At 43.6% G+C, this 15,614-nt stretch overlaps 1 protein-coding gene across 1 annotated transcript in view; it reads right to left on the reverse strand.

Annotated features, from left to right (window-relative positions):
- Positions 1-15,614, reverse strand: part of LOC125624502 (1-acylglycerol-3-phosphate O-acyltransferase Pnpla3) — a 42,852-nt gene that overhangs the window by 4,827 nt on the left and 22,411 nt on the right. Inside the window, exons 6-8 of the mRNA XM_048825276.2 lie at positions 12,631-12,846; positions 9,291-9,423; positions 5,647-5,763 (exon numbers count right to left, since the gene is read on the reverse strand). Coding sequence (XP_048681233.1) covers positions 5,647-5,763; positions 9,291-9,423; positions 12,631-12,846 — 466 coding nt within the window. The remainder of the gene's footprint in view (positions 1-5,646; positions 5,764-9,290; positions 9,424-12,630; positions 12,847-15,614) is intronic.

Raw genomic sequence — 15,614 nt, forward strand, 5'->3', positions numbered from 1 at the left:
GCTGACACGTCTTGCAGTCGCGATTGCCACTAGGAATGCAACCTTAATTGACTTATGTAGGAGCTAGCAGGTTGCTAGAAGTTCGAAGGGTGGTCTTGTGAGACATCTGAACACAAGACTGCGATCCCATGGTGGTGCAGGTTGGCGTACTTCTGGGTACATGTTCTGTATACCTGCTAGAAAGCGCCGTGTAATCGGGTGAGCGAATATTGAAGCCCCTTCTATCTGTTCATGGAGGGCTGTGATGGCAGCCAGGTGTACTTTAATAGAACTTATGGCTAACCCCATTTCCTTCAGTTCTAGTAGGTAGTCTAAGATCATAGATAGAGGCGCCATGGTCACGTCCAGCTGTTTTTGCTGACACCAAAAGGAGAATCTTCTCCATTTGTGGCGGTAAGTATTTCTAGTGGTGAGGCGACGGCTATTTAGTAATACTTGTTTTACTTTCTCCAAACAGTTCAATTCCCCACGTTGGAACCAGAGAGGAGCCATGCTATAGGAAGGAGTTTCGCTGGGTCTGGATGGAGCGTCAGGCCCTTGTTCTGGAACAGGAGGTCCATCCGGAAAGGCTGCGGTTGTGGGGCACAGACTACTAGACATGAGAGGTACGGAAACCAAGTCTGTCTGGGCCACATGGGGACAATGAGAATGATGTATGCTCTGTCGAGTCGCATCTTGCAGATGACCCGTGGGATCAGTGATATCGGCGGGAAGGCATACATGAGTGACATTCCACAGGATGAGGAAGGCATCCCCTAATGAGCCTGGTGCCAGGCCTGCCCTGGAGCAAAATAGTAGACATTTATGATTTGTCACTGAGGTGAAAAGGTCGATTACTGGGTGACCCCATTTTTGGAGTACCGTGCCGAGAACACTGTCGTGAATTTCCCACTCATGTTCCTTTGAGAAGTGCCTGCTGAGGTTGTCAGCTGTAGTGTTTTGGCACCCTGGTAGGTAGGATGCTGTGATGTTTATATTTTTGTGGATGCAGAAGTTTCATAGATTCATGGTTCCTACGCATAACGAGTGAGACCTGGCTCCTCCTTGGTGATTGATGTAAAACATGCACGCCACATTGTCGGTGAGGATAGAAGTTGAGGTTTCTCATATGAATGGGAGGAAGTGTCGGCATGCATTGTGTACCGCGCGGCATTCCAGGAGATTGATATGTAGTCGGGTTTCCATTGCAGACCACTTGCCTTGTACATTGTGGTGACCCAAGTGGGCACCCTAACCTATCAGGGAGGCATCTGTTGTAATAGTCACTGATGGGGGGTCTTGTTGAAAGAGAATCCCAGAGCATACATTCCCTGGCTGTGTCCACCATTGTAGGGAGAGGATAACCCTTGGTGGTAGCATCACACGTCTGTTGAGAGAGTGTTTGCTGGGTGCATAGACCATGTTCAACTAGTGCTGTAGACTTTACTATGAAAGTTGTAGCTGCCATATGTCCCAGAATCTGAAGGCATGTCCTCATTGAAGTTCGTGGGCTGATGATCACTGTGGAAATAAGATTGGTCAATGTAGTGAATCTGTGGTTTGTCTATATTACCTTGGCTTGTATGGAGTCTAGGTTGGCTCCGATAAACTCCAATCACTGGGTTGGTTCCAGGGCGGATTTCTTTTTGTTTATCTGTAGATCTAGCTGGTGACACAGGTCTATTGTGGTCTTCAGCATGCCTGCCATTTCTTGTCAATTGGTATCCTTGAGAAGGCAATCGTCCAAAGAGGGGTAGATGATGACTCCTTTGCATCGTAAATGTGCTGCTACTACCACGAGCGTTTTTGAGAATACACGGGGAGTGGTGGACAGTCCAAAGGGAACGACCCTGTATTGGTAGTGGTTAGGTCCTACTGTGAACCGCAGGAACCGTCTGTGGGCAGGATGTATTGTAATATGTACGTATGCATCTTGGAGGTGGAGGGCTGCAAAACAGTCCCCCCTGTCTAGCGCTGGGATTACTGTGGCCAGAGTGACCATTTTGAACCTGTGGTTGCGTACGAATCTGTTGAGTTTTCGAAAATCTAAGATTGGTCTCCATACCCCTCCTTTCTTCTCTGTCAGGAAATATTTGGAATATTTTCCCTCTGTACTGATGTGGTACTGGTTCCACAGCACCCAGCAGTAGGAGGTGGTTTACTTCCTGTTGCAGAAGGTGCTTGTGAGAGGGGTCCCTGAAGAGGGACAGGGAAGGGGGGGGTAGGGGTGATGGCTGTGAAAGGAATGGTGTAACCAGACTGTATGATCTCCAAAACCCATTCATCTATGGTTATCACAGCTCAGGCATGGTAAAATGGGCGTAGGCGGTGACCAAAATTTTGGGATGCGGCATCTGTTGGCGTTAGAGGTGTGGGGAGGTCGTGCATACCCTCAACCAAGACTTCAAAATTGTGGCTTAGATGTAGATGGACGGGTGGACGAGGCCTGGTTCTGTGGAACTCATCGTCTCTGAGCCCGTTGTTTGGGTCTGTTCTGAGTGAAGTATCGTGGTTGTTGACTGGCATGGTGTAAAGCGAGGGTGTTTGTCAGGCGGTGGGTGTATGCCTAGCATACGAAGCATCGCTCGGGAGGCCTTCATGGTATGAAGGACGTCATCTGTTTGAGACAAGAATAGTTTATCCCTATCGAATGGGAGGCCCTCCACTTTTAGTTGTAGTTCTTTTGGAATTCCCGAAGCCTGCAACCATTATGTTCTTCTCATAACCACAGCTGTTGCGGTTGTTCGGGCAGCTGTGTCCACTACATTCATTGAGGCTTGCAGTGCTGTGCTGACCCTCATTGATAATGGCGTTGAGTTGAGGACGTTTATGCTCAGGGAGGTCCTCCACAAGCTCTTGTATTTTACTATAGTTAGAGTAGTCGTAATTTGCTAGTAGAGCAGAATAGTTGGCAACTCTAAGCAAAGGGTGGCTGATGAGTAAACTTTCCGCCCAAAGAGGTCCAGTCTCTTGTGTTCTTTATGTTACAGTGAGGAGCAGAAATGAGGCTGTTTATTGCACTGATTAACAGCCTCTACTATCAGAGAGCAGGCTCGAGGGTGTGAAAACAAAAATTCCATGCCGTTGGCTGGAACAAAGTATTTTCTGTCAGCCCGTTTGTTGGTGGGTGGTGCCGATGCCAGTGTTTGCCATATTACCTCCGCAGGCTCCATTATAGCCTCATCCATGGGGAGGGCAATCTTGGTCAATAATGCCAGTTGTAAGATTTTTAAACAACTTATGTTTTTTCTCCTGCACCTCATGTAAGGCAATTTCTTGGTTGTTTGCGACTCTTTTGAAGAGTTCTTCGAACTGTTTCAGGTCACCTGGTGCCATAGGGGGAGATGGCGTCACCGCTTCATCTGGTGCAAAAGATGAGTGGGGGGCAGGTGGTGAATCATCCAGGTCTGCCTGTGATAGTATCTCTTCCTCTTCTATATCTGTCTCAGGGGGCCAGAGGTTTCTCTGTGTGTTAATGATGGGTATACTCTGGAACCTCTTGTTGCTGGGGAAGGGGGACCAGAATAGGGGTTCTGATATGTGGGCCAAGGACCCCATTGTGGCCATTGCATGGAGTAAGGTAGTAATGGGTAAGGCCAGTGCTGTGCATACCAGGGCTGTGACTGCTCGGAGGGATGAGGCTTAGGCTTCACAGTGTTCCATGTAAGTCTCATCTGTGATGGGGATGAACGTTGAGAGGAGAAGCAGTTGTGCTGCACGTCTCCTTCCTCACCACTATGCATGGAGAGTGGTGCAGGAGATGAAGGATGGTACCATGCTACGTAGCTCGGGGAGTGTTCGGTGCCGAGCAGTAGTGACTGTGGTGCTGAAGAAACTGCTATGTCCTCAGTGTGCAGGAGTTGCGCTGGTCCTGCCTTGGGGTTGCGGTTGACCTTTGGAGCGCTGACGGGTGCCAGGTTTGGTATGTTAGCCGGCATCAAGTCCTGGGTCGGTGCCGGCAGCATTGATTGCACTGCTGCTGCCTGTGCCATGCTTTGCACCAGGGTAGTCAGTGCCGTGGAGGAGACTTGATGTGTCAACACCGGTGCCGTGCGTTGGGACTCAGCAGGGGTCCACTGAGGGACGGTGCCGGAGGAGCCCAGTGCCTCGTAAGTGCTCACTCTGGATGAGTGGAGCACTGAGGGTAAAGACCTCGCTGGGGAAGCTCTCTTTTTCTGAGACCCTTGCTGGAGAGGTCAAGGTTCACTTCCTGACAGTTTTGGAAGTCTGAGCCTTATCAGAGCTCAGGGATCTCGGTTTATGAGACTCCCCAGAGGGCCTCTCTTGTGGAGGTTGGAGGGATTTCTCCAGCAGAAGCATTTTCAAGCAGAGATCCCTGTCACATCTTGCCCTTGTTGTTAAGTTGGTGCAATGTAAGCATTTCTGGGAGATATGAGTTTCTCCCAGACAGCGAATGCAGGATGTATGGCCATCAGAGACCGGCATCGGTTCAAGGCAGGAGTCACACTTTTTAAATCCTGTTGAGCCTGGCATGACTGCAGTTAAGCCTCTCCCACCTCTCAAGAGATAAGGGTGGGAGTTAATTGTAATGGTAAACTGTAGAAACTTTTCCCAAATGGGGAGTTAAGCAGAGAAAAAGTCTTCTTTCTTCTTCTTTTTTTTTTTTGAAGAAAAAGCTCTAAGAGGAACTAAAGAAACTATGATAAGAAGTTCCTATGTAACTAATAATTTTTTTTTCCTTTCAGAAAGTATCAAAGAGAGCAGGGCCGCGGAGCTCTGCCTGCAGCTGAGGACGATTGAGAAGGAACTGACGGGACGGTCGGGGTGCACACACTACAGGAGGTGCCACTGGCTGCACAAGACGACTCCTGTGCACGCCCTTCCCCCAACTAAGTACTGCTGTGAGAAATCTCCAATCTCCGGCGCAGGGATGCACCAACACCTAGAGTGGAGCACCCACAGGGACACCGCTCGAAGAAGAACACAGCTTACTTCCCCACTTGCTATCAGAATCTCTCAGTAGCTCCCAGTTCCTCTGGGACAGGATTTTCCTGTTCCTCTCCACAAGCGTCCTGCTTCCCAGTCAGCAGTCCTTATCCCTGTGCATAGACGAAGTTGCTTGGTCTGACATTTCCACTCCAACAGTGGTGGACAGAGATAAAAGGGCCACACCAGCTCGGCTGTCCACCCGTCTCTAAAGACAGTATGGAGGAGCTCAAGATACTCCCAACACTCTGATGTTCATCACAGTGGAGGAGAAATCAACTTATTGAAGGAATTTTTTTCTGATGGAGTCCATCTTCAGAAGCAGAGAAAAGACAGAGAAGAAAGAAGCTGGGGTGCTGGAGGCAGGAAAGAGTGGTGAATCTAGAAAAATAGGCACTAGAAGTCCCTGCTGCAATTGCCTCAGCTATTATCAGTCCTGAGGAAAGAGCATGAAGCCATTTACTGAAGAAACCTCTTGATCACCAAACATGGTGATCAATATCAGGTCTAAAGAAGAGAGAGCAGGAAAACAATCCCTTAGTATACTGTAATACAGAGAGAACAGGGCTTTGGTAGAAGTGAAACAAATTTCTACTTACCCTTGAAATAATCTACTAAATGCTTGCAACAGAATATTAATAATTGCACTAAGTTTTGTTTTGATTGGCAAAATAAATCTAAAAGATACATCAGTTTGCACATAGCAGCACAATGATTTACCTGGATGTACTGAGTAGCTTATTTCTTGCCAGAGAATAAACTGTACTGACAATCCGACGTAGTTGTCCCTGCATCCATTGAAAATCATCAGGGATATCGGGAAACCAGTCTACTAACCTGCAGTCATCAAAAAATAAAGTGTTTCAGCAAACCTGAATATATGTTGAAAGTTCCATAAAAGGTCTGGAATGCTAACTTTCACCCATACGCACACACACCCTGCTAATGTGGAGGTTACTTACTGTAACTAGAGACTCTTAGAGATGTGTGGTCCCTATCTGTATTCCACCTGTGTGCCATGTGCCTGAGTCTGGAAATTCTTCAAAGCAGTGTCCATTGACCCGCATGTGCACAGTAGCTCTCCTAGTGCTCCCAGCCAAGGATATTAAGAGGCAGCGGGGGTCAACACCTTTCCACTTCCTTTTCTAACCACAAATCCAACAAGATCTGAAGCAAGGGGATGAAGGAATGCAGATAGGGATCCCTCATCTTGAAGAAGCCTCGAGTTATAGTAAGTAACTGTGATGCCCCCTATGTGTATTCCACACATGGGTGATTGGAAAACAGTGTTCAGCATGGAGGTGGGTGCAAGGAAACTGGTAGCAAAGATGCATGTAATACTCCCAATCCTACCGCTGCATCTGCAGCCAAAGCATGAACTAGGGCATAATGCATTGTGAACATGTGGATCAAACCGCAGGTGCCTGCTCTGCAGATGTCCTGCAGTGGAACATATGATAGGGATGCCATGGAGGCAGCCTCTACTTGCGTGGAGTGAGGTGTGACACCTCTAGGGGGAGGAATGTTTGCTACCTTGAAGCATTCTAAAATATATCCTGAGACCTATTTCAAAATCTTCTGGGAGGATATGGCTTGCCCATGCGACTTCTCTGGTATGGTGATAAAGAGTGTCGGTGATTTCCTAAATGGTTTGGTTCTTTGCAGGTAAAATGCCAGGGCAGGCCGGACATCAAAGAATCTCTTGTCTTCAGAGGAAGCGTGGGATTTCAGGAACAATACAGGTAACTATCATTTCATAGATGTGGAACTCAGAAACAATCTCAGGGAGAAACTTGGGGTATAATCAAAGAGAAACCTTTTCTTTGTGAAACACTATATAAGGAGAGTCAACCATGATGGCTCTGAGCTCCCTGACCCTCCTAGCTGAGATAATAGCTACTAAAGGTACCACTTTCCTGGACAAGTGGGCCATGGTACAAGTTGCCATGAATTCAAAAGGCAGATTACATAGTCTGGACAGGACAAGGTTAAGCTCCCATTGAGGGCTAGGTTTAAGCACTGCTGGGAAGGTCCTGATCAGGCCTTTCATGAATTGTACTGTAGTTGGGTGAGTAAAGAAGAGTATCCTTCCACCAGAGGAAGAAAGGCACTAATCGCAGTTAGGTGTACTCATAGCAAACAAATAGAGTGATCTGAAGTCTGCAGGGACAGGAGAATGAAAACTACTGCTCTATACTACCTTTTTTCATTTGTGGACCCCTAACCATTTTTGAATGGAGATGCAGACCCCTCTGGAAATTCAACCTGTGGTCTGCAGACCCCTAATGTAGAAGTCTTAGATTGCATTCTGTTCAGTCAGTTTTCATTTGTTGGAGCCGGCTCCTTAGGTACCATTCACGATATGATCTGGACCAGCTCAGGGAAAAAACATGTTTCTTATGGACGATCCTAAATGGTGATCTGTCCTTGTCATAACAGTGCCCTTTACTTACAGGGAGCCCTGAAAGAGGAGTTCTTGGGCTTACATGTTGAAGGCTCTGCTGCAAGGCATGTACTTTGAGGGGCACGGGTAGTCAGCGGAGACTGATGTACAGAGGGATCTCCCTGCCCCGGGTCACAAAGCAGTTTCATAGCCTTCTCCATTCGGTACTTCCATAGGCAAAACTCCTGGGCTTCTTGAGTTCTGAGTGGGAAGGAGTGACAGATGCTACACTTTGCAGAGACACATGCCTCACCTAGACAGTACAGTCAGCATTGACGTTCATCACTGATAGAGAAGGATCGAGGGTAGGGGATGCATTTCTTGATATGGTCCCGGTGCTGGGAAGGGGTTCCCCAACCAGGGAAACAAACTACCTATAAACTTTTTAATACTAATTATTAATCTAAGAATACAACTATTTATAAATATTTTCTTTATAGGTAATGCAACAACATGAGGGAGGACACAATTCTGGCTCAGGCTATGCAGCAGTAAGAAGGACCTGGGGAAGCGTCTATTCGCACTGCCTCCTGTAACCTGAGCCAGGAGCACTAGGAAAGCTACTGTGCATGTGCAGGCCAATGGAGACTGCTTTGAAGAATTTCCAGACTCAGGCGCATGGCGTGCATGCGTACCCATGTGTGGCATACATATAGGGACCATTACTCAAAGAAGAACTTTTAGCTGTATATTTCCTTCCTAATCCCTTCCAGTATTTTCTGTAGAGAGTTATTGTGATGAGATTCTGCTGTTTATGCACTGGGATGCCCTCCATCCTAGTACAGAGTTTAGGACCTCAGGAAAACTTCATTTCTTTGTCTTATGTCAGAGGTACACAAGCTATGGGTTGTAGAACGTGTTTTGACTCCACGGGCAGAATTCTACCCCAATAAATAAGTTTGTATGAGATGTAAGGGCTTGCCCACACAGTATGCACCGATCAGGGTGTAAATTCTAATGTGCACCAGTGTGTTGCACAATAACTGTCAGTGAGGACCCTACTGGTACACACTGAAAGCTCCCTAGTGAGCACTGACATAATACTTTTTGAAACAGGACTATGCCCACTTGCACTCGAAAACTTTTAGTGCATGACATGCTAGTGTGCCCACTAGAATTTACACCCCAGCTGGCATGCACCATGTAAACAAACCCTTAGTGCAACTCCGACTCCATTACTATAAAGATTTTTGATGTGGTTTTTAAGTGATTACAACATAAGTGACAATGTATAAAGGTTAATTATCACCAGAGAACAAAGCAGTGTAAATGAAATTGTTATATTTTGCTATGGGTAGCACATTAAAAGGGAATCTGTCTGAAGGCATTGTACCTGCTATAGCTGATTACTATAACTGAAAAAAGTTAGCAAATGAACAAAACAAACAAAGAAACCTGACCCTTTCTGACCTATTTTGTGTATAATCAGTTTCTCCCTTGTTGAAGAGACACTTAAGGGCAAAATAAATCCTTAATTTTTCAAACAGTCTAAATATAGAACTCTCTTTTTTTAGATGTTGCTTAGATATTAGAATTATTTTTAATCAGTCAATTAAAAGATACTTCATACATTAAAAAGACTAAATACATATGGAATTCTAGAAATCTCCCCTTTTCTCCATTTTTCTATCCATCTTTCTGTTAGCAAGCTTTTATTAAAGGCTGTTAGTTGTGCACAGAAAACATCTGTAAGATGAACCAATATGGGGACGGGAAGCAATATGTAGCAATAAGCTACAATTTACATACGTGCTAGAGACAGTTCTAGAACTCAAAGTCGAGTCTTCAGTGCATTTCAGAACACTTAATAGACTGCTAGCTTGTTAGTCATGACTATACAAATAATTAATGAAAAAGAATAAAAGAAGTCTTAATGAGCCAGAAGTATGAGTTCTACAGTAGTTCTTAAATAGAACCGCACCTTAAAGCAACAGAATAGGCAGACTCCACTGGCAGTGTATACGGCAGTATCAGATAAGACATCACTCGCATTGGTAAGAGTTTAGAGAGCTGTGCATAAAACCCACTCTTCTCTTTACAAGCTTCTTGTAATGCTGGAAAATAAGGATTTTTTAAAACAGCCTTTAGAATACATTTTTGTTTTTAAATTTACTGTTCAAACAAGTTATTCTAGGTGTGGTGATGTCTTTTAGTATTCTATAAGGGTGATTAATATTGAAGCACAATTGACAAGCAACATTAACTAAATGAATACTTAGTTTGTGGCAAGCTAGGGTGTAAATCTACCCCGCACTTGCATGCTGTGCAATAAGTGTCTATATAGACCTTGCTGACACACACTAAAAGTTTTCTAATATGCTTTGATCAACTCCTGTTTTAGGGAACTTATAGTGCATGGCAACACATTTAGCGGGTGGCACACTAATGCGGAATGCATTTATACCCTAGCTTACTGTGAACTAACATGTTCATTTAGACAAGCCCTATGTCACAAAATATTAGTGCTAAAACAAGCTTTTTCTATTTAAAACGCATCACACTACAGAGGAAAGTTATAATAGTACTTAGCCCTTCTATTTGCTTTTAAGCTATAGACCTCAGACTACATTACAAAGATGGATAAATGTCAGCATCCCTATTTTACTGACTGATTAAAATCAAGCACATTTGGTGTGGGAACATGGACAAGTCACCTAACGTCCAGAATAGAGCTGGCAATAGCACCCAGGTTTTCCCAAATTCCAGTTTTGTGTTCTGTCTATCAAACAACTTTGCTTTCACAATTTTCGTGTTTCTTTATGTAATTTACTTGTTTTCCTAAATCACAAGTCACATATTTCAGGCTTTGAATTGCTGGTAATGGTCTATAGACACCTAGCTAACCTAAGGTAAATTTAGGGACATTAACCCAGAAATGTTTAGTGTACATACCTGTTAAGTTTTGTTCTCTGAAACATCAGGGTTTTATTTAGTCATTAGAAAAGTCATTTAGGTCATTAGTTTTGATGATGACTTCAAGTTCTTACTTATCCAATTTTAGTTAATGAATTATAATTAAAGTATTAGTGATTAAAGATTTAATTTGTAAGGTATTTGAAATACTTCTCACATAGGATTGTTCAAATCATGTTACCGTGGTTATTATTAGAGCTGTCGATTAATCGCAGTTAACTCGTGATTAACTCAAAATAATTAATCACAATTTAAAAAAAAATAATTGTGATTAATTGCAGTTTTAATTGCACTGTTAAGCGACAGAATACCAACTGAAATTTATTAAATATTTTTGGATGTTTTTCTACATTTTCAAATATATTGATTTCAATTACAACACAAAATTAAAACTGTACAGTGCTCACTTTATATTATTTTTGATTACTAATATTTTCACTCTAAAAATGATAAAAGAAATAGTATTTTTCAATTCACCTCATGCAAGTGGTGTAGTGCAATCTTTTTATTGTGAAAGGGCAAATGTAGACTTTTTTTTGTTACATAACTGCACTCTAAAACAAAACAAATTTAAAATTTTAGAGCCTACAAGTCCACTCAGTCCTACTTCTTGTTCAGCCAATCGCTCAGACAAACAAGTTTGTTTGCATTTACAGGAGATAATGCAGCCTGCTTATTATTTACAATGTCACCTGGAAATAGGGTGACCAGATAGCAAATGTGAAAAATCGGGACGGGGGTAGGCAGTAATAGGCACCTATATAAGAAAAAGCCATGAATATTGGGACTGTCCCTATAAAATCTGGACATCTGGTCATCCTACCTGGAAAGTGAAAACAGGCGTGTTCGCATTGTACTTTTGTAGCTGGCACTGCAAGATATTTATCTGCCAGATATGCTAAACATTCGTATGCCTCTTCATGCTTCGGCCACCATTCCAGAGGACATACTTTCATGTTGATGACGCTCGTTAAAATACAAAAAGTGTTAATTAAATTTGTGACTGAACTCTTTGGGGGAGAACTGTATGTCTTCTGCTCTGTTTTAACTGCATTCTGCCATATATTTCATGTTACAGCAGTCTTGGATGATGACCCAGCACATGTTGTTTGTTTTAAGAACACTTTCACTGCAGATTTGACAAAACGCAAAGAAGGTACCAATGTGAGATTTCTCAAGATAGCTACAGCACTTGATCCAAGGTTTAAGAATCTGAAGTGCCTTCCAAAATTTGAAAGGGACGAGATGTGGAGCATGCTTTCAGAAGCCTTAAAAGAGCAACACTCCAATGTTGCTACAGAACCTGAACCACCAAAAAAGAAAATCAACCTTCTGCTGGTGGCATCTGACTCATATGATGAAAATGAACATGTGTCAGTCCGCACTCCTTTGGATGGTTATTGAGCAGAACCTGTCATCAGCATGGATGCACGTCCTCTGGAATGGTTGTTGAAGTATGAAGGGAACATCTGAATCTTTAGAGCATTTGGTACGTAAGTATCTTGTGACGCTGGCTACAACAGTGCCATGTGAACACCTGTTCTCACTTTCAGGTGACATTGTAAACAAGAAGTGGGCAACATTATCTCCTGCAAATGTAAACAAACTTATTTGTCTGAGCGACTGGCTGAACAAGAAGTAGGACTGATTGGACTTGTCGGCTCTGAAGTTTTACATTTTTAATTTTTTTGTACATAATTCTACATTTGTAAGTTCAACTTTCATGATAAAGAGATTGCACTACAGTACTTGCACTAAATGAATTGAAAAATACTACTTCTTTTGTTTTTTACAGTGCAAATATTTGTTATCAAATAAATATAAAGTGAGCACTGTACCACACTTTATATTCTGTGTTGTAATTGAAATCAATGTATTTGAAAATGTAGAAAACATCAAAAATATTTTTGATCAAAAATATCAAAAATATTTAAATAAATGGTATTCATTATTGTTTAATCTTGCGATTAATTTTTTTAATCATTTGACAGCCCTAGTTATTATAAATATATTCACAAAACTAATCCGTTTATGGCACTAAACCTCAGTTATGCTCTATAAACTACAGTTAAGTGACTTATGAAACTAGCTTCCATCTTGCCAGTTTCTGAAACCAAATACAGCTTTATTTTTCTTATATGATCATACCTTATAATTGTATTTAAAGAACTGCTCTGGGTTACTTTAATCAATTAAAAACTATGGTAGATTTTACATTGTTATCTTATGCAAGATAGTTTTGTATTGTCTCTTATCAGAAGATATTGTCAAGATGAGAACTAGTTAAAGTCATTTATAAAAACATTACTGGCATTCAAATTTATTGGAAGATATTCCCAAGCCTATACCTTTACGAAGTCTAGGAGGTAGATGCTCAAAAATTCTTTCATCCAATGGCCATGTGTTTAGCTTTAGCTGGTTACTAAGCATTTTTGTCTTCAATATCTCCTCTGTGCCCTTCCTCTCTGGAATAGTTTTCTTGTTTGTAAAGTCAGTGTCCTCTATGAGTTCCTGAGGGTTTTTCTTTAAGGACAAGTCGACATAAACTGAATCATTAAGAATATCTGGGAAAATAAGAAAGTAAGAACTTACATTTATGACAGCTGTCATCCAAAAGATCCCAGAATCCTTTACAACAGGTGTTCTAAACTTTTTTCTTTCTGAGCCCCACACCCAACATGCTATAAAACTCCATGGCCCACCTGTGCCACAAAAAATGTTTTTTTGCATATCCAGTAGATTAAAAGCCAGGGCCAGTGTTAGGGAATAGCATGCAGGGCAATTGCCTGAGGCCCCGCGCCACGGGGAGCTCCGCGAAGCTAAGTTGGTTTCATCCCCATGCAGCAGGGTGCAGGCTTCAACTTCAGCCCGGGCAGTGGGGCTCAGGCTTTGGCTTTCTTCCCTGGGGCCAAGTGACTAACTCTCTGGTTTATTTTGGCGGCCACCCTGAAACCTGTTCATGGCCCCCCAGGGGGCCTCAGACCCCTGGTTGATAACCACTGCTTTACAAACAGGCAACACTTCATCTACCAGAGGTGAAATGCAGGACTTTAAAAGAAAATTGTAAGCATGGGCCTGATCTTGAAAATCCTTGCTCACATGAGACCCTTAGACACTTTGCAGGATCAGATATCATTTTAGGATAGGAAATGAACAAAAAATGAAAGCTGTCAACTGAATCTACACAGGGAATATATCTAGTCAATCACTGATGTCATAACCTGGCAAAGGCATGCGACCACTTTAGGCGGGTAGCAATTCTGCAAAAAAGGGCCTTATTTTTGGAGTTTAATGTACCCATGCAACACACACCCACATCATAAATCATTTGCAAGTTTATTTTATATCCATTTAAATGGAGGCATGATGTGGAGCTGTCAAATATAAGCCTGCAGGTAAGGTGAAACAACAGTACCCAAAATGAGAAAATGCCATTTTTTGCATTCCAGAAACACTGCAACATGACTATGACTATAGTTTTTATTGTTTCAGTTAAGTTCAACTCCTTAATGCAGTGTTCACTGGTCAAAGCTGCCAAACAATGTATTAAAAGGAATTTATTGGTTTTGCCTGGGCAAGTTCCCCCACACCCCCGGGAACGATGGAGCAGTTTAGCATGTGCAAAAATGGCAAATACAACATTGCGGGATATCCGAACCTGAAATGGTTTTACATCGCATATTCTTAATTGTCAAAGTATCACAAGTGATAACTCTTTTCTATATTTAAGTAAAATTTGCTAACCAGGCATGGCCCAGTCTGCGCCCCCATCCGACCCCCCCTGCTTCTCGTCCCCAAAGGCCCCTCCGGGACCCCTGCCCCATCCAACCACCCCTTCTTGCTGACTGCCCCCGGGCCCCCCCGCCGTGCCATCCAACCCCCCTTCCTTCCTGACTGCCTCCCCCAGGGACCCCTGCCCCATCCAACTACCCCTTACCCTGTCCCCTGACCGCCCCCGAAGCCCCCAACCCGACTGCCTCCTGCCACCCCATCCAACCCCTCCTCTCCTTCCTGACTGCCCCCCGGGACTCCTGCCCCCATTCAACCCCCCTGTTCCCCACCCCGACCCCTATCCGCACCCCCAGCCCCTGACCACCCCCCCAAACTCTCTTGCCCTCTATCCAACCCCCCCTGCTCCCTGCCCCTTACTGCACTGCCTGGAGCACCTGTGGCTGGTGGCATGGCTGCACCAGGACAGGCAGCCATGCCGCCTGGCTGGAGCCAGCCACACACTGTGCAGCACAGAGCTCTGGGCCAGTCCGAGGCTCTGTAGCTGTGCAGTGAGCTTAGGCTGCAGGGGAGGGGGAACAGCAGGGCAGGGGCCAGGAGTTCAGGGGCCGGACAGAACGGTCCCGTGGGCCGGATGTGGCCCGCAGGCCATAGTTTGCCCATCTCTGGCATAGTTGCTAGATTATAAATGTATGTGAATTCCTAATGTAATGTTTCTCTATACAATGTAGCAGTAGTCTGCCTAGTAGAAGGTTTTAATATATAATTGCCTGTGCATGCAATATTACCCTTCGAAATATTCTAGACATTAGCTTTTTAATTCTATGACACTTATGCACAGGTCAGTGTTTATGTTAGAGGTGACAATACAGTTTCATATTATGACTATTCAAAAGCTAGGAGAGAAAGAAGTGGGCTAACAAGAAGCAGTGAAGACAAAGTATGCAAACAAGTCCTTGCCTCTGCAATGAATAGGAATGAAGACCATGTTACAACTCTCACCAACCATGTCATCAACAATATGACAAACCCATCTGACCCTAAATCTCATCAACAGGTGATCATCAACATATTTACTTGATTGCATGTAATATCAGTTGTGAAAGTCTCTACCAAAAATAGCAGATCTTGGTGAAGAACAAATAGAGAGATTTGTAAGAGGTGCACTTGATTCTAATGGGACATGTAGCTTCCTCAGTCCAGTCAAGAAATCTGGCATCAAAACATTTGTTGAGATGGCCAAGAAGACCAAATTTAAGTCTGGCAAGGTAGGAACAATCACAGCAGCTATCAATACAGAAATTGTTTTCTACAGAGCCCTTTCTTTAGCAAGATGCAGAGATGATATTTCAATGGCAAAGGTTAGATCACCCAATAGGACCTGTGTCACCCAATAGGACCTGTGCCTCTGTCCCTCTCCCATGCTGACGGAACAATGAGAAAGACAGACAAAGCTGAACTAGGGCATCAGCTTGAAGCTCAAGCTGAAAGAATCCATCAGTTAAGAGCATGCAAAAAAGAAATCACAGTATACGTCAGGTCCACATCATACCTCATTTTAAGGGAGACATAATAAGCTTTCAAATGATGTGCATGCGTGTAG

The sequence above is a fragment of the Caretta caretta genome, chromosome 1, assembly GCF_965140235.1.
Source record: "Caretta caretta isolate rCarCar2 chromosome 1, rCarCar1.hap1, whole genome shotgun sequence".
NCBI lineage: Eukaryota > Metazoa > Chordata > Testudines > Cheloniidae > Caretta > Caretta caretta.